General features: G+C 48.7%; 1 protein-coding gene across 5 annotated transcripts; it reads right to left on the reverse strand.

Moving 5' to 3' along the window:
- Positions 1-1,138: 1,138 nt before the first annotated feature.
- GRIPAP1 (GRIP1 associated protein 1) lies at positions 1,139-25,280 on the reverse strand. Of its 5 annotated transcripts, XM_012738113.3 has the most exons (27): positions 25,182-25,280; positions 23,030-23,096; positions 22,831-22,892; positions 21,813-21,839; positions 20,877-20,984; positions 19,352-19,447; positions 17,467-17,617; positions 16,428-16,612; positions 16,185-16,232; positions 15,127-15,158; positions 14,987-15,034; positions 14,754-14,853; positions 13,278-13,355; positions 12,992-13,084; positions 11,707-11,841; positions 8,500-8,595; positions 8,030-8,242; positions 7,781-7,894; positions 6,815-6,892; positions 6,611-6,706; positions 6,455-6,511; positions 6,253-6,352; positions 4,498-4,628; positions 3,399-3,521; positions 3,204-3,297; positions 2,254-2,408; positions 1,139-1,369 (listed from the first exon to the last, which is right to left on the reverse strand). In XM_012738113.3, the coding sequence occupies exons 1-27, from the start codon at positions 25,221-25,223 to the stop codon at positions 1,277-1,279; spliced, it is 2,622 nt and encodes an 873-aa protein (XP_012593567.1). In that variant the 5' UTR covers positions 25,224-25,280; the 3' UTR covers positions 1,139-1,276. The 5 variants fall into 5 exon arrangements, with proteins under 5 accessions (XP_012593567.1, XP_012593572.1, XP_012593571.1 ...); XM_012738118.3 differs by lacking the exon at positions 19,352-19,447; XM_012738117.3 differs by lacking the exon at positions 12,992-13,084.
- Positions 25,281-25,489: the final 209 nt, after the last annotated feature.

Consider the following 25,489-nt stretch of genomic DNA (forward strand, 5'->3'; position numbering starts at 1 on the left):
ATTGGTAAGTTCACCCTATCCACCTAGCCATTCACAAATCTATCCATACTTATCCATTTTCCACCCATCTGTCCACCCATCCATAGCTCCACTGATCATTTATTCACTCACTTTTCCCATTCATTAGCTCATCCATCCAAACATTCCCCTATCCATCAGTCCATTTATTCCCAACCTGTCCATAAAGCCATCAATCCACCTAGCTACCTAATTCATCCACCCATCCATCTGTCCATGAACCTATCTATCCATCTGTCCATTGATACCACCTATCCACCCTCTACCCACCTACTGATCCATCTGCCCATTTATTCATCTAATCACCTATCCATCCATCCATCCATCCATCCATCCATCCATCCATCCATCCATCCATCCATCTATCTTATCCATCATTGATCCATGGAACCTTCCACTTAATCATCCATCAGGCCATCCAATCACTTATCCATCCTCCCATCTGCCCACTAATCTACACCCACAACCCCATACACTTATACCCACATACATATCTGCAGATATTTTGCTCCGCTCAGTTTGAAGGGTTGCTCAGCAGTAAATGGAGACCGGCTGGGTGAGGACAGGGGAAGCCAAAGATCTCCCTTAGCATTACAATGACATGACCTGTGCCACCCCTACTCTGCCCCAGCACATCCCTCCTGGTTGAAAAGAACAAGACCGTCAACAAACCATGATTTTTGGGTGTATCAAAAAAAAAAGCAAGAAAAATAATATATTAAATAAATAAATTTAAAAAAAAGAAAAGAACAAGACCAGACAGTCAGTGGGTGGGTCCGTCTGGCCAGATGGTATTTTGGCTGCACAGCCTTTACACACACACACACACACACACACACACACACACACACACGCACACATTGCTAGAATGCTGAACATGGACCACGCCCCCACCCACCATCCCCAATCCCAAATGCAGAGTAGCCAGGCTCCAGACATAAATTAAAAAATAAGATAAAATAAAAAAGAGTTGGTCTCTGGGAGGGAGAGCTCATGCAGAGATGAAGGCAGAAGCCCTTGGGAACCAGGGCCAGGAAGATGGAGAAGTTCCCACCCCTTCCCTCAGGACCACCACTCCCTTGGGGCCTCTGCCCTAAAACAGGATCATAAACACCAGCCATCAGGCATCCAGCCCCTTTAATGTCCAGTCTACCAACCTATCCGATGTTGGCTCTGGCCCCCACATCCCCACCACAGCCCAAGGGAATGGCATCCTGGGGGTTATGAAGGGGAGGGAGTGGGTGAAGTCTGAAGGTCTTTAGCTGGTTTCTCCAGGCTCTAGGTCTGCGTCAGGAGACCCCACGCACTCCTTGCTGAGCCGCACAATTTCCTGGGACAGAACTTCCATGTCCTAAGAAACAAATGAGCCATCAGGGGCCAGAGAAGGGGGTAGGCCACTCCCTCACCAAAGTTGAGGTATCATCTGTGATTTCCTTTTCACCCCATTCATTAATCAACACCCAGCTGTGCCTGGGCTGGGGCAGGAAGGTACTTGGAGAAGCTCACAGAGACCCCAGCAGTGAGCTGGACTGGGAAAAGTTGCAAGGATGGGTAGGGAGCCTCTGGTGCTATAGATTTGGGAGTGAGTCACCTACTATAACATGGTGCTACTGGAGGATACAACTGCCACCCTCACCACCTTCTCTTCTACTAAATGTGAGATGGCTTCTCAAAGGGAGGAGCTGGGTATGACTCCTTTCTGACTCTCCCAGAGATGGGAAAACTATTTGAGTGGCAGGTTGGGCAAATAGACATGTGGATGGTGATGTGGGGGATCCATGGTAGGCAAATCGGTGGCCAAGTGACTTTTCCAGAGGATGGATGGGAAAAAAAAACAGAAAAAAAAAAACAAAAAAAAACAAAAAATTGAAAAAAGTACAGAGGATGGACAAAGGACAATAGGCAGGCAAGTAGGACACAGGGTGGGTGGGTAAAAAGTAAAACAAGGGGGAACCAATGACTAGATGAGAGTGGTATGTCAGGAAATGGGTGGCAGGACATGCAGTAGGTGCTGAGATAAGTAAATAGTAGGGTAGGTAGATGGACAGACAGGCAAATGGTTGGGTGAATGTGTGTATGAATGGATGAGTGAGTTGCTGGAAGGACTAAACTGATTGGAGGGTGGAAGATGAATGCACGAAGGGGTGGTTGATGTGCGGGTAGGGGATGATGTGTGGCCGGGTGGGCAGGTGGCTGGATGGACAGACAGATGGGTAGGTTGGCAGGCACACTCGCCTTGTGCAAGTGCATATTCTTGGTGAGCTGCTCCTCCAGCATGTTCTGCAGCTTCTTGTTCATCTCCCGAAGGTTCTCGTCGCCTGGCTTCACTAGGTCTCTCAGGACACTGCCCAGCCCGCTGCGGTCTGTGTGGCCTGCTGCCACAGACACATCTGCAAGGGCCCAGGCTGAGAACCACCCCCTCGGCAGAGCCAGAGGAGGGCCAAGCAGAGCCAAAGGAGAAAGGAGGGAAACAGAGTAGGGGAGGAGGGAGGGGGAGAAGCCATGTTATGTATAGGGCTGAGGTTTTGACACATGACTCCTAGCTCTGTCACTTCCTAGCTTTGCAACCCTGAGAAATGAGGATGATAACTAATTCATGGAACTGGAAAAATGCACATGATGGCATGTGAAGCACAGAGCACACAGGAAACCCTCGGTGCATGTCAGCTGGTATTATTCTGATGAATAAGGAAAAATCATGAAGGAAGGGAGAAGGTTTGAAAGAAAAGAGCAAAAGAAATAAAGACAGGGAGGGGAGAGGAAAGAGAAGGAAGGAGACGAAAGGGAGAGGAGGAAATACGGACCCCAAAAGGGACACAGATACAGAGAATGCAAATTTACAGACAGAACAATACAGATAGCAAGATGAAGGAGGGGGCAAGAAAAAAGAAACAGGGAGGAGAGAGAAGAAAAGCAAGAGGAAGATGAGACACAAAGAGAAGAAAGGAAAAAGAGGATAGACACACTAGAGAACGCAGAGTGCAAAGATGACAGAGACGGATAGGAGGGAGGAGGTGAGATAAAGGGACAGCTTCCCTGCTCTCCCGTCCGTGGGTCGCAGTCTTGTTAGTAGCTTCTCTGAGTTTGGAGAGGAGAGAAGGACAAGTGCCACAGCACAGAACAATGGAGAAGGAGGGCCAGGTGAAGGCTAGACCAGGGCTAGGGACCAGGGAGGGGTCACTGACCAATCCGGCTGTCCATGACGTAGGTCTCAATGATGGCACTCTTCCGGCAGAGGTCCTCTGCCATGGAGGCGCTGCTCACTTCCAGGTGCTTCACCTGTAAGATGGCCCAGCCCACCTCAGACCCCTCAGCTGCACAAGCTCACACATGAGGGGCTTGATCAGACCCTACTACCCTGACAAGCAGCCAGACAGTACCTTCTCTTCCAACATCCATTTCTCCTGCTGTGTCTCCGCCAGCCGCTGAAAGAGCTCAGCCACTTCCTCATCTGACAGCTCTGCTGGCCGAAGAGGCTGGGCCTGAGGGCTGCTGGACAAGGACTGCAGGGAAGAGGAGGGGAGAGGCCAGTGCCAGGCTCAGCACCGACCCCTGAGACAGGAGTCAGCAGCTGAGAGACAACACTGGGCAGGAGGTGGGTGGGAGAGTGTGGGCCCTGCGCTGGGCACCTGCCTTGACACGCTCAGAGTCTCTGTATTTCCTTTGCCTAAAGTGAGGTAGAGGGACCACATCAGAGCCTATGGCAAGGATGAAGGGAGATCCTATAGCAAATGAGATCTAACTCGCAGCTGACAGGAAAACTAGGATAAAGAGGAACAAGCTAAATGATACAATTAGGAAGCTAACAGAAAAACCCAAAAGGTGGGATATTTCCAGTGGGTCAACTAGGCTGGTCTCTTTAACACGTTAGTATCAGGAAAAAAGAGACTGCACTAGATTAATGAGACTTAAGGGACATAAAATAAACAGATGCAACATGTGTCCTGAAGCTGAATGCTGGTTTTCATAAAACCAGCAAGAAAGGACATTTTGGGGCCAACTAGAGAAATCTGATTATGGTCCAAGTGTCAGATACTGTGAAAATTTACCAAATTGGGAAGGTAGAGGGAAGGTAGAGCTGAACAAAAACAGGTTACTCACAATCTCATTTAGGTTTAAAAAAGAGAGAGATCTAGACGGGTATGAACTGAGAATTTATAATGGTGATCTCTGGATGATGAAATGTGATTTTTTTTATATTTAAATATAAAATTTTTGCTTATTTGTGGTTTTTAAAAAATTTTCTACAATGCACACATACTGTTTATGGGACAATAAAAAAGCATTATTTTCAAATGACTGGCTCGTCCCCTATGTGGCAATCTGAATCCAAGTTGGTGGGCTTGGGGAGAAGTTGACAAGAAAATGTGTGTGCTGGGCCCAGAGTAGCAGATGGATATAGGTGAGGGAAAAAGGGGAGGGGGGTTCCAGATTTTGGGTGTGAGAAGCTAGGGCTGCAGGCTCTTCCTTGCCCCTCACCCTGGCTGGAACAGCTGGACTCTCCTTCTCCCGTAAGATCTCCCGATAGCTGAAGGAGGAGACGCTACTGCTGTCCCCTGTCTGGGTCCGGCTTGGTGAGTTCATCTCTGAGAGAACCAGTTCCTCAAGGCCTGGGGAGTGGGAGGAAGAGAAACCTGAGCATCAATCCCCCACGGGTCCCAGAGCAGCGACCAGCAGGAAGCAGCAGAAATAGATTTGACAGAGATGGAAAGGAGCAGAGATACCTGGGCATGGGGAAAGGCAGAAGCAGACAGCAGGGCAGGGAAAGACAGAAATAGAAAAAGGAGCTGCCTCTCTGGACAAACACACACAACAGAAGAGAGACAAAATGGAAGAGGCTCGGAAAAAGATGTTGACGTGGGTACACATGGGCCTTAAGTGGCAAAGACACTCAGACTTAGGGTTCAAAGAAAGGAAGACAGACAGGAGAGCACACAGGGGCACACCCGTGTGCAGAAAGAAAACCCCAGAAGGACAGAAAGCCAGAGAAGATGACAGAGATGAACAGAGGCCCTGGAGAAAGACACAAATCACAGCAGAGACAGAAAGAAAAAAGATGGAGGCAGACTCTGGTAACCATGTACCTAAATGACATCTCAATTTAATTTAATGGACAAGGTGAAAGGATGGTATACAATTCTATCTGGCCCGAGATTCTTATAGTAATCTGTGACAAAACAGAAACACAACTCCTCCTTTATAAAGAGAGGTTATTGCAGGAGACTGAGTGCCTCGGAAGAGAAACTGATTTGGTGAGAGATCCATCTGTTTTGCCATGTCACTCAAAACACAGGCACTGAGCTTGTGCTGCTCCTCTTGCGGCTGCTTCTGTGTGTTAGGGAGGGGGCTAACAACACACCCTAAGGGATCTCCAGCAAGGGTGTGGGGCGTGAGTGGGGTTCCATGGGCACCTTGAGTGGCAGGACCAAGGAGCAAGTTTTCTCTGAATGTGTGATCTAAGAGATACACCACAGCCATCCCTGTATTTTATTTATTTAAATATATTTATAGGCCATCCCTGGCTAAAAAAAAGGCTGTGTGTGTGTGTGTGTGTGTGTGTGTGTGTGTGTGTGTCTTCTCCCTTAAGTGGCAGAAATAACAAGGGTTGGCTTTGCTGTATAGTGAAAACACCAGCGTGTTACTGTCTGTGTGTATATCTGTCTCCCTAGCTCAACGAGGAGCCCCTGGAGGGCAGGGACACAGGGGTTTTCATATCAGGGAACCTGGGCTTGAGCATGGAGATTTCTAGAATGAAAGAATGGATACAATGGATTTAGAAATACCAGTGAGGCATGGGAGCATGTATGTAGTACATAAAGAGGGGACACAGACAGAGACATAGAAGACAGAGAGAGAAAAAAAAAGAGAGGTAGAAAGAGATATCAAGGGGGAGAGAGAAGGAAAGGGGGCAGAAAAGTGAACCAGAGAAAGAAAGCAGGGAGATAAAGGCTAATACAGAGGAAAGAGAACAAAATGAGACAGAGGCAGAGGGAGACAGAAACGGCGAAGAGACACAGCAAAGGGGAGACAGAGATAGAAGAAACAGGTAATGCAGAGAAAGAACCAGAGGAATGACAGAGAAAAGATAAAGACAAACTGAGTGCATGAGGGACTGAAGAGCACAGCCCAGGGAGGTGCAGAAAGGTGAGGGAGGTGCAGGAAGGCCCCGTGGCCTGTAGTTCCAGGCCCTGCCTCCCCCAGATGCAGCCTCCCCTGCTTGTCCAGGTCCCTCACCTGAGCGGCTCTTGCTGTTGGTAAGGATGTCCTGCAGCCGCTCCTGAAGCTTGTCCGCGCGTTTCCGTTCCAGGTGCAGCTGCCGTTTGAGGTCCTTGAGCTGGGGGGACAGGAGGAAGATGAGGGCTGGGGCCTAGCGGCCCCATAGGTGGGTGGGAGGCTGCAGGCCAGGAGAGGGCCATTCTTGGGCACCCCCACTTACAGCAGCGCTGCCCTTCTTCTCCAGGATCCGCTGCCCATCCACTGTGTCCTTCACCTCCTGTGGGGAAAGAAAGCATGGCTGGTGGGTGCTGCTTCCTGCTCCCTGCCCCACGCTGGGGCCCAGAGGTGTGTCTGGGGCCATGGAGGGACCGCTGACCTGCTTCAGGACGCTGATGGTCTTCAGGTGGCAGTCTAGCTCTTCCTGGGCCTGTTGGAGTTGATCCCGCACACCCTGTAGCTCCTTGTCCTTGCCCTGCAAAGCAAAGAGCAGCTTAGGCCCCAGCTTGGGTTGGGAAGCCTCTGTCCTCCCACGAGGGCCTGTCACTGCCAGGAGAGAGGAACACCATCATGCGAGGGGCACCTTCAGCTCGGCGGCATGCTGCTCTCGGCACTGCTTGAGGGCTTCCTCTTGTTCCTGCTGTTGCTGCTGCAGGGATTCCTACAAGACAAGTCCCAGGTCTGGCCACAGCCACCCCGAAGACATCATGCCCAGTTAGGGGTGTGAGGGACTGCAGCAGGGGCCTGCGAGTAGGTAGGAATGACCCTCCTGCAGGGAACTCCATGTGCCCTTAGGCAGTATGCAGAAGTGTCATATCTCTAGGGCTGCACCATTCACATGATTGACCTAGATTTGCATTTACATTTTCTTTTATTTAACAAAACATAACACAGCACTTATTTCATGCTAGGAACATTCTAAGGATTTTACATATATTAGCTCATTTTTGTATACTTCCCCCATAATACCTAGGTATTATTGGTATTATAATATAGGTATACAGGTAATACGGTAATATAGGTATTATAATACGTAGGTATTATTGTCATCCCCTTTCTATCCGATGATGAAAATGAGCTGCAGAGAAGTCAGATAACTTGCTTAAGGTCACAGAGCTAGGAAGTAGCCCAGATAGATTTCAAACCCAGGCAAAAAACTGGCTCTAGTGTGTGTTCTTCATGGCTACATGGCACTGCCTCTCGTGTATTATCTGTCATGAGTCTTCCAGAAAATGGCAATGAAGGTTCTTCTTCAAACAACATCAGTACATTACAATAATTTCCTGACAGAAGTACAGTTTCAGGAAGAAGAGGTACCTATTCAAATGTTCACAAAGCCAAGGCAGCCTGGAACCCCTAACAGTCTCCCCTATCTGTTGGCTATCCACAGATCCACTCCAGAGGGCTGTTGTTGAGCCAGGGGGACTGTGAAGATAGCCTCAAGTCCAGAACATCTCAGAAGGTTCCAGGGCCTGACCACTCCTGCTCCCCTGGGTTGGTACGGGGACCCTAACCAGCCTCTGTGCCTCACCAGGCACCACCAACTCACCTCAGCTTCCTTCAAGCGCCGTTCAAACCAGCCCTTAGCTCCATCCATGGAGTGCACTTGAGCTTGAAGTTCTTCCACTGTCTGCTGGAGAGTCTCCAGCTCCCGTGTTCGAGCCTGGAAGAGGGCAGACTGTCACAGGCCAGGCAGGCAGAGGAGTGGGCATCTCACACGCACCACCCAGTGGCCGATCAGCAATGCCGTGGTGCCCAGGTTATAGAGGAGGAAGGACATTCTTATCCACCCACTCACCTTCTCCTCCCGGATCTGCCCACGGAGCTCCTCTTCCTGCCGCTTCTTGTCTTCATGCAGCTCTCGGAGCTCACGCTCATAGCGGGCACGCACTCCAAGAACCTCCTTTTCATGCTGGAGTCGGACAGCTCCCAGCTCTTCCTTGTGCTGGGACTTCTCCTGCATTGTCTGCATCGCTAGCTCATCCAGCATGGCCTTCCGCTTCTCAGCACTCTGCGGGCCAGGAGGGTGGCAGTCAATCTCCTCCCCCAATACCAAAAAAAGGCCCACAACCCTCTCCCCATGCCCAAGGAACTGGCCAACGCCCCCCATCGCCACCAAACTGGCTAAGTCACGCACCCATCCTCATGGAACTGGTCACTTGCCTTCTCCTCCTGTCCCCATGTATTGGGCTATATTGTCTTCCTCCATCCTCACGGACTGACTCAATCCCTACTCCCCACATATACCCCGCCCCTATGTTGCCTTACCTTCCGGGCCTCCTGTAGTTCCTGGGTCAACTGCTCCTTCTCCTGCCCTATTTCTTGAAGTTGGTCCAGAAGCCGACTATTGGCCCGTAATGACTCCTAATGCAGCAATGAAGGGGATGAATTTTATTTTTTTTTTGAGACAGGGTCTCACTCTGTTGCCTGGGCTAGAATACAGTGGCATCATCATAGCTCACTACAACCTTGAACCCCCGGGCTCAAGAAATCCTTCTTCCCTAGCCTCCCAAGTAACTGGGACTACAGGCACAGGCCACCACACCCGACTAATTTGTCTTTTCCTTTTTTCTCTTTTTTATGGTTTTATTTTATTTCTAGGCCTGAAGACACTAATTTTTCTGCCTTTTGTATGTTTCATATAGATAGAGGTTTACACCACTGAATTTCTACCATTTACACTGAAGGTCTGGCTATTTAAGGGTTGTAGCATGAAAAATGTGTATTTGACTAAGGTAGACATTCAACTGACTTTATGAGTTGACATAAATATTCCTATATACTATTTGTATTAGTTTCCTGTGGCTGTTGTAACACATGACCACAAACCTGGTAGCATTAAACAATAGAAATGGGCCGGGCGCGGTGGCTCATGCCTGTAATCCTAGCACTCTGGGAGGCCGAGGTGGGCGGATTGCTCAAGGTCAGGAGTTCGAAACCAGCCTGAGCAAGAGTGAGACCCTGTCTCTACTATAAAATAGAAAGAAATACCCGGGCATGGTGGCGCATGCCTGTAGTCCCAGCTACTTGGGAGGCTGAGGCAGCAGGATTGCTTAAGCCCAGGAGTTTGAGGTTGCTGTGAGCTAGGCTGACGCCATGGCACTCACTCTAGCCTGGGCAACAAAGCGAGACTCTGTCTCAAAAAAAAATTAACAACAGAAATGTATTCTCATAGTTGTGGAGGCCACAGTGCAGGCATCGGCGGGGCCATGCTCCCCCTGAAGGCTCTGGGAAATGATCCTTCCTTGCCTCTTCCAGCTGACAATCCTTGGCATTCCTTCGCTTGCAGATGTATCACTCCAGTCCCTGCCTTCATTGTTACATGGCTATCTTCCCTTTGTGTGCCATTGTCTCTGTGTTTCTTTTCTTATAGTAATATTAGTCATTGGACCAGGCCCATCCAACTCCAGTATTACCTAATTTTAACTAATTACATCTGTGAAGACCCTATTTCCAAATAAGGTCACATTCTGAGGTTCTAGGTGGTCATGAATTTTGGAGGAGCACTATTTAATATAGTAAACTGTCTGAGTAGGTCTTGTAATGTACTATGCACTGCAAGGTTTGTTAGCATTAAATTAGGGGCCGGGCGCGGTGGCTCATGCCTGTAATCCTAGCACTTTGAGAGGTCGAGGCGGGCGGATTGCTCGAGGTCAGGAGTTCAAAACCAGCCTGAGCAAGAGCGAGACCCCATCTCTACTATAAATAGAAAGAAATTAATTGGCCAACTAATATATATTGAAAAAATTAGCCGGGCATGGTGGCACAAGCCTGTAGTCCCAGCTACTCGGGAGGCTGAGGCAGCAGGATTGCTTGAGCCCAGGAGTTTGAGGTTGCTGTGAGCTATGCTGACACCACGGCACTCACTCTAGCCTGGGCAACAAAGTGAGACTCAGTCTCAAATAAATAAATAAATAAATAAATAAGGGATCTCTAAACTTTTCTGTGTTACCAAACTTGTAGTATTGTGTATGTGTGTATGTTGTGTGAGCCCTGACTTTAATGAGGAAATCATTAAAAATAGTATCTCTCTTTTAATAGAAACAATGTCATTTACGATATATATTTGTTAAGCCATTTGACCTAGGAGGGTGTAGATACACAGATGGTTATAGCCAAAAGCTCTTCAGCCTGGAGACTAGGAGAGCCAGGGGCCTCAGTGTCACCGTGCATCACTCCTGACAGGTTTGGGGAATTACATTGATATGAGCTTACAGCAGCAAGTTGAAATAAAGGCCCTATCTAGGGCAATTCTAAATAGAAGGAGAATTTATAGATGCAACAATAACTGATATTTTAAAAAACTATCTAACTTGACTTGCCAAGGCAGATGGCTAATTTTTCTATTTTTTGTAGAGATGGAGTCTTACTCTTCCTTGGGCTGGTCTCAAACTCCTAGCTTCAAGCGATCCTCCCACCTTGGCTTCCCAAAGTGCTAGGATTACAGGTGTGAGCCACTGCACCCAGCCTGATGAATTTGATAAACAGCCCCCAGTAGGTGCCAGTCACCCAGGACCATCTAGTAGACCATCTCCATTCCCCCTGGTCAAGTGGGTGTTATGATCTCAATATTGGGATGGGAAATATGGCAAACTACTAGTTGCTCCGCAGTATTCATTCTCCCCTACTTCTCCAGCAATAAAATTTGTAGTTGGGCACATGGTTGTCTAGCAAACGTTTCCCCTCCTCCCTCACAGTTAGGTGTGGCCATGTGATTAATTTCTGTGAGTAATTTAGGTTATGCTCTTAAAGGAAAGGGGCATGCTATACCCTGCTCCCTTTCCTCCTTCCTCCCAGATAGAATGCAAACATGACAGTAGGGGAGCTTGAGCAAGATGCTGAGATACAGGTCTTGGGTTAAAGGAGGCAGAATAGCAATGGAGAAATAACCTGGGTCGTTAGTGATTGGAAAGCCGTCATTCCATCTCTGAACAATTTACCTGGACTTTTACATGAGAGAGAACTAAACTTTTATCTTATTTAGTCCACTATTATTCTGGTTTCTATTATGGAATCAAAATAGATACCCTAACTAACTGAAGGGGCTCAGTGTCAAAGAAGTGAAATGACCAACCTGAGCAAGAGCGAGACCCCGTCTCTACTATAAATAGAAAGAAATTAATTGGACAACTAATATATATAGAAAAAATTAGCCGGGCATGGTGGTGCATGCCTGTAGTCCCAGCTACTCGGGAGGCTGAGGCAGCAGGATCACTTGAGCCCAGGAGTTGGAGGTTGCTGTGAGCTAGGCTGATGCCACGGCACTCACTCTAGCCTGGGCAACAAAGTGAGACTCTGTCTCAAAAAAAAAAAAAAAAAAAAGAAGTGAAATGACTTGTCCCAGGACACATAGGTGCTAATAAATTAGGGAGCCTGACTGGAACCCAGGTCCTCCTGATTCCAACCTTCCCACTATACATTACTGGGGACTCCACTGTGTCAGTACTAGGGAACTAGGAGAAGACAGAGTGTCACCTGGAGCTGGGAGTTGAGGTCATCTTTCTGTCCCATGAGGTCCTCGTACTCAGCCTGCCGCTGCTGTAGCTCAACTGTCAGCCCAGTGGTCTGTTCCCGGAGCATATTTAGTTCTTGGGTCTTTGCCGTTTGGATCTGGAGAAAGTAGTGGTGATGGGAAGTGGAGTGAAAGAGGCCCCAGGAGTCAGGCACAGGCTGTGGGCCTCCCAGTTCCAGGAAGACAGGAATAAAAGTGGGAAGAGAGCCAGGAAGAAAAAGAACATTTCAAACAGAAAATCAATGATATATTCATACAGTGGAATACCACCCAGTGACAAAAAGACAGACCCATGCTACATATGGGTAAACCTCACAGATATAATGCTGCCAGAAAGAAGCTATGGACTAAAGAGTATCTAATTCCATTTATATGAAGTCAAAGAATAAGCAAAATAACTCTATATTGATAGAGATCACAATAATATTATAATTACTTCTAGGGGAATACTGAGTGGAAAGGGGTAAAGGAGACCTTGTGGGATATAAAAATGCTCTATATCTTATTATCTGGGCATGATGGTGCACTGCTCAGGAGGCTGAGGCAGGAGAATTGCTTGAACCCAGGAGTTTGAGGTTACAGTGAGCTATGATGATGCCACTGCACTCTAGCCGAGAGGACAGAGTGAGACCCTGTCTCAAAAAAAGAAAAAGTGTTCTAGGCCAGGCATGGTGGCTCACACCTGTAATCCTAGCACTCTGGGAGGCCGAGGTGGGAGGATCACTTGAGGTCAGGAGTTGGAGAACAGCCTGAGCAAGAATAAGACCCCATCTCTACTAAAAATAGAAAAAATTAGTTGGGCTTGGTGGTGCATGCCTGTAGTTCAGCTACTTGGGAGGCTGAGGCAGGAAGATGACTGGAGCCCAGGAGTTTGAGGTTGCTGTGAGCTAGGCTGATGCCACAGCACTCTACCCCAAGCAACAGAGCGAGACTGTCTCAAAAAAAAAAAAAAAGCTCTATATTTTGATCTGGGTGGTGGTTATATGGAGAGAGAAGGAAGGAGAAGATTCATCGAACATACACTTAAGATTAGTATACTTCATGCACTTTACTGGAGAGAAACCAGAATGCAAGAGAAGCAGGGATGGATGGGCAGATAGATGAGGGCTGGAAGCCAATAGAAAGGAGCAACAGAAACAGAGGCAGGAGAACAACATAGGGTCTAGGCCACCCTGTTCGAACATGGATCAGAAGCAGGGAGATGGGAGAACTGGGGAAGGATTGGCAGGGCCCCCAGGGGTCCTGTACCTGCTCCAGAGCAGCCAGGCTAGTCCTCAAGGCATTGTTCTCAGCCAAAAGCCCTTCCACTTGTTCCTGCGCATCTGCACTCTGGATGGACACCTGGCCCCACCCCACAACAGGTAAGAGTGGGTTCAGAACACGGGGACAGGACCTACCCGCAGTCAAGAAAGAAAGGAGACGTACACACAGAGGACTGGGGGAAGCAGGGCCCCTGGTGCCTTGCCTATGTAGTACCCACACAGGCTGCCCCACCCTGAACTCCAGCTCCCTGAGCCCACCCAGTGCAACATACCTGATCTTGCAGGGCCCGCAAAGCTGCTGCGTGCTCCAGGCGCTCTCCCTGCCGCTGGTCTCTCAGCTCTGCCAAGCTCTGTGGGGACCAGTAGGCCAGGGGAGCCCGTTACAAACCTCAGCCTCCCCTAGAGTACATATGACCGTACACACTCCCTCTTTAACCACCCAACAGCACATCCCTGGCACCAGTGGATCTTGGACCACCCAGCCATCAGAGATCTCACGTTCACCTGGAGGTCACTACCCCCAGGGGCCTCAGACACATTCAACCCCTCTATCCTAGCCACCAAGCATCTTAGACATACCTAGGCTCCTGGTCCTAGCTCCTGGAGGGTTCAAACTCACTCCGGCCTCATCCATAAGTGGTCTCATACTCACCCATCCAAATTCCATCTCTGGAGCCCCAGGACTGTGAGATGCAATCAGCACTCAGGGACTACAGCTTCACCCAGACTCCTGACCCACCCACCAGGGTTTCAAATGCACTCAACCCCCATGCCCCTATCTCCCAAGAGTCTCAGATCCACCCAAACTCATATTCTCAGACTCTAGAGTTCTCAAACTCATACAACCTCCTAGTTTTCAGCCCCTAGTGAAGTCTCAGGGTGATGCCCCCTCATCTGTCACTCTGCTTCCCAGTCTCTGAGGATCTTCAGACCCAGCCAATCACCAGCTCCTGGGGTCTCAGCTTTACCCAGACTCCTGTCCCAGCCCTCATGTTCCCAGATTCTAGAGGTCTTAGACCCACAAGCCCCACAAGAATATCCTCTATTCCAAGAGACCTCAGACTCACCCTTTCTGAGGGAAAACCCAGAGGCTTTAAAGTCATCCAGCCCCCCCCCCTCAGGAATCTCAGACTCACCTAGACTTTTGTTCCAGCCCCTGGAGGTCTCAGACAGACCAGCCTTTTGTTCACAGCCTCCAGGGGTCTCAGGACCACCCAGTCCATGTGATCCTGCTTCCTAGCTGTCTCAGGCCCAAACCAGTCCCTAGACCCTGAGGGTCTCAAATGCACACAGCCTCCAGCTCTACCTGTCTCACCTTGAAAGTCTTGTGTCTACCCAGCTCCCATGTCCTGAGCCTCTGGGAGTCTCAAATTTACTGACATCCCAGCCCCTAAAGGTCTCAAAGTCACCCAGGCTCTAGGGAATTCAGACTCAACCCAATTCATCCAGACTCCAGTCTCCAACCCTCAGGAATTTCAGATTCATTCACACTTGTGGAACACAACCCCCTAAGTCCTTAGCCCCCTGGGATCCTCAATTCATGCAAACTCCTATCCCAACTCCTAGGGTTCTCAGGACTCTTTAGCTCCCAAGTTCCTAGCTCCTCGGGGGCCTAGGACCCCTCCAATCACTGTATTTCCAACACAGGAAATCTCAGACTCTCCAGCCACCCTCCATGGATCTCAGACCTCCCCAGACTCCCAGCCCTGGTCCCTACCCCAGGGATCTCAGAACCCAGCCCTCCTCACCTGATTGGCAGCCTCAAGTTCCTTCTGCAGTTTCTGGGTTCGAGCCAACTGGGCTTTGAGATCAGCTTCCTTCTGCTGTTGTAACTCTTCAATCTTGTTCCTGGGGGTGATGGGGAGTGGGCACATTGAGCATGGCTTAAGGCCCAGTCTTCGGCTCTGCTCCTGTGGTCTTCAGTTAATTCTGCTGGGCCCTGTCCCCAATGTCCACCAATGGCCTCAACCCCAGCAGTTACCTGCTGTCATTAAATAGCATCTCCTTTTCTGTCTGCAGACGGCAAAAACTGGGCACAGAAAGACAGATGTAGATGGGTCAGTTTCACAAGTCAATTCCCTCCTAGTCCCCCAAAACCCCTGAAAAAAAAAAGAAATTTACCTTTCTTGTTTCTTTCTCAGTTTCTCAGAAAGCTGGATGTGGAAAGGGTGCAGACAAGTAATAACAATGAGAATAATACTAATAAAAACAAAAATAAACTTAATATTTACATACACTTCTTACTAAGTCATTTCTAGAAACCAGGATTTACTTATGTCATCTCATGGGAATCCTTAAACAGCTCTGGGAAGTGAGTAGTACCAGTTTTACAAATGGGGAAACTGAGTTTCAGAAGTGTTAAGTCATTTAGTTGTCCAGCTGATCAGTAGCAACCATATTATCTCCATCCAGATCCCTCAGGCTCCAAAGCCCAGCGCTTATGCCCCCAAAATAGTGGCCAATGGCTGTGTCATAGAATGGCTAGACTGGGAGGCCTGGAAGCAGGATCATGACTAACTGCCTCACCATTGGGTCTCCAAGTCTTTTTTTTTTTTTTTTTTTTTGAGACAGAGTCTCGCTTTGTTGTCCAGGCTAGAGTGAGTGCCGTGGCGTCAGCCTCGCTCACAGCAACCTCAAACTCCTGGGCTCGAGCGATCCTTCTGCCTCAGCCTCCCAAGTAGCTGGGACTACAGGCATGCGCCACCATGCCCGGCTAATTTTTTTTTTATATACATATCAGTTGGCCAATTAATTTCTTTGTATTTATAGTAGAGACGGGGTCTCGCTCTTGCTCAGGCTGGTTTCGAACTCCTGACCTTGAGCAATCCGCCCGCCTCGGCCTCCCAGAGAGCTAGGATTACAGGCGTGAGCCACCGCGCCCGGCCTCCAAGTCTTAAGATAAGAGCCAGGGGTCTATAAATGCTTGAGTGAATGAATGAATGAATGAATAGGCAAAGCAATGAGGTGGTAGACAGGATGGGGCCTTCCACACACAAGATATAGTGGGACCACATTAGCCCATTCCATATTGAAAGCAACTCTGAGATGTAAATATGAGTCTCTCCATTTCACAACTGATGAAACTGAGGCTTTCAGGGGGGTCCAGTGCCCCTTCTGCCCTGTCAGGGAAAGCCCAGTACGTGGGGAGTAGAGTGGTACAAACCTCAGAGAAGCCCCACCTTAGCAAGTTCCTCCTGCAGCCTGGATGTTTCCACCTGCTTTGAGCTCTGCAGGGAAGGATGAGAGATGGGGTTGTTGTCAGCAGGGATGGGAAAAGGCCTCTGCCTTCCCCTGTCCTCCTGCTTCCCTCACCCCATCAGCCCACGAGATGGTGATGTCACAGACATCACCATGGGACCACAGACAGAACTGAAGCAACTGCCTGCCTCCCAGCATCCCAGGCCCATCAGACCCAGATTCACCTCCAAGCCTTGCAGCTGCTCCCAGAGCAATCTCTTTTCCTCTTTCTCCATTTCCCATTTCAGCTCCACCTCTGCCAATGGCATGGGGGTCAGGACAGTGGGGGCTGGCCCCCCTGGGGGGTCCCCTTGGCCTTCAGTGACAGCTGAGGGCTTCCCGGCCTCTTTCCCATAGCGCTCCTGCAGGGCTGGTGGATAGAACAGAGATTTGTGACAGATGAGGTGGTCTCTGAAGTCCCTTGCCAAGTCTTGAATAAAGGGAGAACTGGCCTTCAACCCCTCAGGTGGCACAGACCCTGCTCCAAATGACCACATGCCTACAAGATGAAGGTCCTTCCCATTCACACCTCTCACAAATCTTTTAAGCCCCACCAACGACTTAGATCCTGTCTACCATCAAATTAGCCCACGATGGTCTCCCAGGCCCCATTCTCAACCTGCCGAGTCCCACCTACTGCCCTCCAAGGCCATGCCCACCATGGTCCACCCTCTACTTACAGCTGAATCCCTCCTAGAACTTTCTAATTCCCACTCATACCCTACCAAGTCTCCCTCCTGATTGACATACCAGCACCTGCGACACTAGTCCCAGCTGCTCCCCAAAGGTCCACACACCACACCCTCCCACACCTCACTGAGCTTTCTTTCAGCTTTCATCCCAGACCCCACTTACAATCTGGGCTCAGAAGCTTCCCAATGCTCCTTCATTCACTTTCTCCCCTTAGCAAATAGCACCTTTTTGATATTCAAGCTGCTAATCTGTATAACATTTGCTAGGTACCAGGCACTGACCTAAACTCAGAGTGATACTACCTCTTATCTTTACCAAAATCTTCTGGGTGACAGACATCACTATGTGCACTGTGTAGATGATGAAGCTTGGGCTGAGAGAGATGAAATGGCTTGGCCAAAGGCACACATTGGTTTGTGACAGGGTCAAGCCTCATTCTGAAGCCCTTCCCCTTCCCCTTAGAGGATTAAAGTCTTTCTTGTCCTGCTTCAGCCCTGAGGTCCCCATAGCCCCAGGAGGGTCTCCATGCACCTGCCACATTCTTCTGCAAGGCTGTGTTTTCTGCCTGTAGTCTCAGAAGCTCCCCATCCACGAGAGGCCCAGCTTGGGCAACCCCTCCTCCAGTAGTCCCCTCCTTTAGTTGCTGGTTCTCTCGTTCCAGCTGTTCCATCTGGCTGCAGAGCTGAGCAGGGAAAGAAGAGGGGGCAGAGAAGCAGAGAATCAGAATAAGATTTGATGAAATATACATAGCACTTGGCCGTGTACTTTGCAATTCATTTAATTCCCATAACGGCCCTTTGATGTAGATGCTCTCACACTTTACAGAAAAGGACACTGAGGCAGAGAAATGTTAAATTCAAATTCACACATCTGTTAAGTGGCAGAGTCAAGGATGAGGATACTAAGAATGATTTTCCCCTTACCCACTCCCACCCTCATAGATGCAATACAAGACCTCTGGCTCCTCTGGAAGTTATCAGTACCAAAGACAGCCTCACTGCCAATCCTCTTCTGTAGAGGGGTCTGTGTCCTGGATCCTAAGCCCAGGGATAGCAGCTTCTCAGCCTAGGCACCATAGACAGCTTTCAGGGTATTTCCAGGGCCAGCACTGCCAGCAGCTCCCATGTTGCCAGCCCTTGGCCTTAGAGCGGTGTACGGTACAAATAAAACCTAGCCAGCCCCTGTTCAACTCCTAGCTAAAGCACAGTTCTCATAGAAGTCCCAAGACAATCTCTTGTCACCATTGTCAAATGAGAATACCGAGGCCCACAGAGAATTTATTTTATTGCTTGCGACATTTTCTAAGCAGAACACTATTCCCTTCATCCAGTTCTCTACATGACTGGCTTCTTTGTATCCTTCAGTGCTCTGCTCTGTGTCACCTTTAAAGTAGTATCCCTCAACACAGAAAGTCCAGTACTATCACAGTACTCTGTGCCTTTCATTCTCACCTAGCACTAATCATAATTAACTGTTATTTTGTAACATAGGGTCACAAGTATAGATTCTAAAACCAGACTGCTTCGATGTGAATTTCTATCCTGCCATTTACTGGCCATGTGACCCTGGTACAAATGACTTAACCTTCCTGTTACATAGGGATACTATGTATCCGCATCTATTTTTTTTTTTTTTTTTAGAGACAGAGTCTCACTCTTGTTGCCCCAGCTAGAGTGCCATGGCATCAGCCTAGCTCACAGCAACCTCAAACTCCTGGGCTCAAGAGATCCTCCTGCCTCAGCCTCCCGAGTAACTGGGACTACAGGCATGGGCCACCATGCCTGGCTAATTTTTTCTATATATTTTTAGTTGGCCAGTTAATTTCTTTCTAGTTTTAGTAGAGACGGGGTCTCACTCTTGTTCAGGCTGGTCCCGAACTCCTGAGCTCAAGTGATCCACCTGCCTTGGCCTCCCAGAGTGCTAGGATTACAGGCCTGAGCCACTGTGCCCAGCCTACATAGGAATACTAATAGTATTTCATTCACCTGTTGCAAGAATTAAATGTGTGAATAATGTGGAGCACTTCAAACAGGACCTGGCACACAGTAAAAGTACCATATAAACATCAGCTATTGATACAAAACGTGATTTGTTCAATATGTTATCATCTTCACCCCATCCCACCCCTAGAATGTAAGCTGCCTGAGTGGAAACCATTCTGTGCTGCTCACAACTGCATTTCCAGAACACAGAGCACATGGTGTGTGCTCAGAAAGTATTTGCTGAAGGAACAACTGAGCTGAAATATTTCGGCAAATAAGGGGTGGAGGCAGGCTTGGAACACAGGTGTCTCTGTGAACACTTCCAGTTCCTGGGAGGGAGGAGGAGAGGGGACTGTGAGGGAGGTCCCTACACCTGGCTTAGGGCAGGTGCAAGGAAACACAAGCTGGATTTATAGAAGAATGTCTGTCCCTACCTCACTCTGCAAGAACCATGATCCCATGGAGGTTGGAGGCAGGAGGCCGTGAGGGGTGAGGCAGTGAGGCCAACGGTTATGTGAGCACTGGGGGCTCTGAATAGGGGGTGGGGGTAAAGAACAGAAGGTATTATTTAAAGGATGGATGTGCTGAGACCTGCAGGTCAGAACAGCCTCTGTGGAATGGACTGATAGAAGAAACTAGAAGCAAAAAGACCAGGGAGGAGGTATGGAAGCAGAGCAGGTGAAAGGTGGTAATAGCTTGAAGCAGGGCAGGGCCACAGGATGGATATAAAACTTTTAAAAAGTCAAGAAATTTATTTTAGAGGGAAAATGAATTAATAGCAGGATAATATTACTGGCTGATATGTCCATAGCTGATACCATGTGCAAGGCTCTGTTCTGAGTAACTTACATACATTTACTCATTTAATCCTCACAGAAGCCCTGTGAGGCAGGTACTGTTATTATTATCATTTCCATTTTAAATGTTTAGGAACAAAGAACCAGGTAGGTTAAATGACTTGCTCAAGGTTACAGTTAGTAAAAGGCAAAGCCAAGATTTTAATTTAGGTCTTTTGGCTCCAGAGTCCCTGCTCATAACCACTACTTACTAAACTGCCTCTCCTGGTATTATACCTGATTAAAGGTTGTTTTCTGTTTTGTTTTGTTTTTTTAAGGTCTTAAGCACTATATTCGCAGGTGGAGCCTTAGAAATACCATATTTTCTGCCATGGTACTTTTTTTCTTAAACTAAAAACTTAGAAATCCAGAATGGGATGCTGCTAAAAATTAGAAAAATGTAAAATTTTTTAAATATTAAAAAAAAATGTGTGATGGAATCTTGCTGGAAAAAGAAGAAAAAAATATAAACTAAAATAATGTAATATGTTTAAAATAAAAAAAAAACTTAGAAAATCATGTGTTTAAAAAAATTTCCTTTTCTTTCACAGGCCCAACAGCAAGTCAGAACTTAGAAAATTATTAACTGTGGATACAGAAGATAGATAAGGAAACAAAAGACAATGTCTCCAACTCCCAGTAGATTTAGATACAGCCAGGACACTAAAATCAGTAAGGAGATACAATTAGCTGACCCAGGATGAATTATCTGGAAGAAGTAGAACCCCAGGCTCATGTCAGATGAAGGGATGGAAGAGAAAAGGGAAGGAGCTAGATCACCTTTCCATCCCATATTAAGCATAAGAACTTTACTTAAAAACCCCCAACACCTTGGAGCTCCATAGCATCGGCCCCAAATTATATACCTGGAGACAAGAAGCACAAAGAAAAGGAGTCACTTGGCCAGCAACCAGCTGACCTCAGGGCTTGAAGCCTTCTAATCCCAGATGAGTGGCCCCATCTGTCAAATTACTGGCCCCCAGCAGCAATCCAGAACCTGTTTCAGCACCACGGACAGTGCTCCAGGGCCAGCCCCTGTCCAACCACACTCTGCTGCTGTCTGGTTCCAGCCCACGTGGCTCCTACTCCTCATTTCCCCCTCAATCATCCCAGGCACCAGCACCTTGCTGAACTCGGCCATAAGTGTGCTGTTCTGCAGACGGAAGTCCTCCTCCTGGCTGTGCAGCTTTGCCTGCAGCATCTCATTTTCACTCAGCAGCACCTCGACTTCCTGCAGTGGCAGACATGGGCCAGGACTCCAACAAGGGCAGGAAGGATGGGGAGGTAGGACAAAGAAACACAGAGAGGAAGAAAATGACATGAGGGAGGATGTGGGGTAGAGAATGGAGCGATACAAGAGAGACAGACCCAGAGAGGGATAAAAGGAGAGACGGGAGGGGGAGAGAGAGACATGGGAAGGGAGAGAGTGGAGGGAAGAAAGGGAAAGATAATGACAGGGGAGACAGGAGGCAGAGAGAGATGGGGAAAGGGGGAAAATAGGGAAGGAGAAAGGGATTGGAAGGGAGAGAGAGCAAAAGAAAGGTCAGGAAGACAGAGAGATAGGAATAGAGGGAAATTGGCAGGGACAGAACAGAAACAGAGAGAAAAGAGAGGGGTTCAGGGAAAGAAATGACTTAGGAGGTGGCAGAGGAATTAGAGGAAAGAGAAGCAAGGAGTCAGAGAGAGAAAGGGGAAGTAGAAAAGAGAGAAATGCTGGCAGAGATAGGAACAGGGTGGGGAAGAGACAAAGAAGAGATTAGGGAGAGAAACAAGAGCCAGAGAGAGAGGAACAGGAAAACAGAGATAAGGACAGAAAGAGAGAGTCAGAAATAAGGACAAAGAGAAAGAGAGAAGGAAAGAGACACACTGATAGAGGCACAAGTTCAAGACAAACACAGGAAAACGATGACAGACACAGAAACACATGGCAGTGAGGTAGTCGTAGACACAAGGGCACACACAGAGAAAGACAGACCAGTACGAGGAGACCCCAGCATACATGAATATACTGCCAAGACAGTCTCCCAGACACACTTGGGTCACCCATGGGTCCCCTTACCTGAGCTTTCTTGCTCTTGCTCAGTGCCTAAAGGGGGTTGGGAAGAGAGTTAATGTGAGCAGAGATGGACACCCTCACTAAGGAATAAAGACAATTGTGGCAAGTGTTAAGAGGGGGACAAAGGTGATAGGGGTTGCAGGATGGGAGTGCCTTCAATCACAGAACTTACATGACATTTTGAAGCCCACAGGAATGATGGAATGAGTGAGTGAATAAATGAATACAAATCTTGCCTTGGGCCTGTAGCACACAGAAATCATCCTTTCTTCTAAGCTCTTGGGGCTGGTTACGGGGTCTTGGTATTTAACCTTTTATGAGCTGGATCTCCAGGCTCAGAAGTTGTGGCTTCATTGGTACATCTGCCCAAACATGTCTACGTGGATCCCTCCCATGCAGTGTGGGAACTGCTGCTCCCCTGCTGGGCAGCCAAGGGCATTGTGAGGTTTGGGGAATCAGTGCTCTGCCAACGAGAAGCCCAGCTTCCTTACTGTCAGATTTGCTGCATATTTGTATCCCTTCATCCAACAAATATTTATCAAGCTCACACTATGCATAACATTGTGCTATGCACGGGGACAGAGCGGTGAAGTACAATGTAAAGGAGGACCTTGAATGTCTTGAAGGGCCACGATAGGCTACACTGTATCTCATCTTTAGAGCATCTGAGAGGTGGGTTTGATCTCATTTTGCCAACTGGACCAGGGCAGGGATGGGAGGCGGGAGCACAAGGCAGATTCACTGACAGATTTGACAATTTAATTAAAAGTTAGTGAATGAGAACGAGTAAGTAATTGAAATTAGAAATGAGTTAAGAGTAAATTAAAATTAATCCATAAATTAAGCAGGATTAGGTAAAATTAACAAACTAAAGAGACTTCCATGAGAATTCTTCAATAAGTACATGAAAACAGCTTGCCACATTAGGTCTGGTTCACTGTGGGCGCTCTCTGGATAGATGAATGAGTCAGATTGGTAGAGGGAAGCAAGGGTGGGTGGATGGGTGGGTGGAGGGAGGTACCTTCTGAGCTTTGCTGAACTCCTTATCCAGGTAGGCAACCTTCTGTCGAAGACTGGTGAGTTCTGGTGTGGGGAAAGCAGGGAATCTCAGCTTCAGGCATGGCAAAGAGCTGAAAGGTCTTCCTGCCGGGCCTCTGGGGGAAAACCTCAGCCCTCGTCCCTTAAAGCCACCCCCATCTAATGAAACCCTCCTGGCTCACCAACACCATTCTTGCGTAGTTCATCTGAAAGCTGGTAATTGTTTGTCCGGAGTTCCAGGAGCTGAGCCTTTAGGAGAAGCAGGGAAGAGAAAGACTTGGTCAGGAAAGCACCTCTACCCACACCATGAGAGAACCAAGCCCCTAAGCCCCCAAACCCCACACCCTCCATTTGCCTCTTTAACCATTCCTTAAGACCTGTACCTGCTGCATTCTAAATAAGCCTCCAGGCCCTCAGTCCCTGCCCCACCATCCCCAGCTTCACTTATAACCCAAGATAGCCTCCCCCCTCCATCCACCCCCCAATCCACCCTGCACTCAGCCATCACAGAGCACTGCCCCCATCAGGCTCTTGTTCATGTGCACTGCATGGCTCTCCATGCCCACTGGATAAAATCCCTCCTCCTCATCTTGGCTGACCTCTTCACACACTAAACACTGTCAGGAGTGTTGCCCATCTTCTTGGCCAGACCTGGAGGCCTCTGAAGGCAGGGAGCAGAGACCTGCCTTCCTTCTCTTTCCCAAGGGAAGAAGGTCTGGTATTCTCCTGCCTGACTTTCACTGAGTCAGGCACTTCCCAGGGTCCCCCTTTCCCCAGTGCTCTCAAAACATGTCCAGGCCCCCTTCAAGAATTAAGGGAAAGTGAAATATGGGCTATTTCAAACAGCACACTCCTCCTTACCCGTCCTGTAGGGCCCATTCTCTGGTTCTTCCCAGACCCACCTACCGTCCGTTACCCCACCAGGACCTTTCCCTCCCTCCCTCCCTCCCTCCCTCCCTCCCTCCCTCCCTCCCTCCCTCCCTCCCATGGCACCAGCCTCCATCCCCTACCCCTGATAGTCTGCTCAAGATCAGAGGGCTTGTCCTCTACAGAATCTTTCCTACCCGTCCTCCCCTCCCCAGGACACAGTGATCTATCTCCCGAAGTCCTGATCCAATTGGAATACCCTTTGGAATACCCCCTTAGAGTCCCTCCCCAACAGAGCCCAATGGTTTTCCCTCACTCATGGCACAGTGGGATCAATCTTCCTCACTCAAGGGTTCCCCCACTCCCTTCAAGATCTACCCAGTCATGATCCAATGGGATGGCCCTCCACCCTTTAGGGTCCCTCTTCTGCAAGACCTTCGGTGAGCCAGTTGGACTAGTCTTACATAGAATCCCTCACAGAGATTACAGTGGTCTTCCTCATTTGTCGTTCAAAATGAGCTCACCCTTCTATCCTCAGTATCCCTCACACAGGGACACCTGGTTTCCCTCATTCAAGGACTAATAGGATTACCTGTTCTCATTCAGAGTTCCTCCCTTCCCCCCATAGGACCCTACTCAGGGTTTCCCCCTCTCAGAGTCTCCCCCAGTGAGGAACTCTCTCAACATGGGCCCATTCACTGTACAAGGCTATGGTCTTTCATCCAGTCACAGAGTTCCCCCTCCCAAAAGAATCAGGTAGTCAGAGGGTTCCTCCCCAAAGCTCAGTGATCACTCCTCCATGCAGCCCAAGGTGTCACTCTTTCACCTCTTATGGACCCCTCCCCAACAGAGACTAATGGTATTACCCATTCAGGGCCTTCTTCACCCCAGGCCTAATGTAATCACCCTTAATCATCCAATGGTACTGCCCCCTCTTAGGATGCACAGCCACCACTCCCACAGGATTTCCACCAACCAGGAACAACAACGACATCTGGGGTCTTTCCTGAATCCCCTGGCACAGTGTTATCTCCCACAAACTTTCCACCTCCCACTGACTAATGGTATTACCCTCTCAAGGGCTCCCCCACCATGACGCAAACAGCCCAACACCGCTTCCTTCTTCTCCAGGCAAAATGGTTTCGCCTTCTCAAAGCCCAACATTATCATCACTCATCGCTGGTGTCCCCTGCACGGTCCCAAAAGTCTTGTCCCTTCCAGGTCTGAGTAAAGTACTGGTTATTCAAGGACGCTGTTCCCCACCCACAAGGCTAATTGAATTCAACCTTCTGAGCCCCCACCGTATCTCGGGATGAAAGACTCTCACTACTCGGAGCCTCAGTTTCCTTTCTCCGGATCAACCCCTTAGACTCTGGATCAATCCCAACCAACCCATTCTCACAGCTGGTGGCATGATCTCTCTCTATCCCTCCCCCAGTCGCCTAGCCTGGTGGTCTTTCCCGGCACCTGCATCCGCTGAAACTCCTCTTCAGACAGAGCTTGCGCCATGTTCCTCCCCCCACCCCCACCCCCGCCAGCTTCCTGCGCAGACGCAGCTCCTGCCTCCTGTCACTATTCAGGTCGGACCAAACCACTGCCTACGAAGGGAAGGGGTAGACCTAATTCAGAAGTTCAGCATTTTAGAGACAGAGAGAAGAGAACAAAACCAACACGTCAGGTGAATTGTGATTTAATGTTCTACCAAAAGGTAAGTCATCTGATTGGCTTTTTGAGCTTTCATATACTACCCATTGTGATGCGACATTACAGCATCC

The sequence above is a fragment of the Microcebus murinus genome, chromosome X (assembly GCF_040939455.1).
Source record: "Microcebus murinus isolate Inina chromosome X, M.murinus_Inina_mat1.0, whole genome shotgun sequence".
Taxonomy (NCBI): Eukaryota; Metazoa; Chordata; class Mammalia; order Primates; family Cheirogaleidae; genus Microcebus; species Microcebus murinus.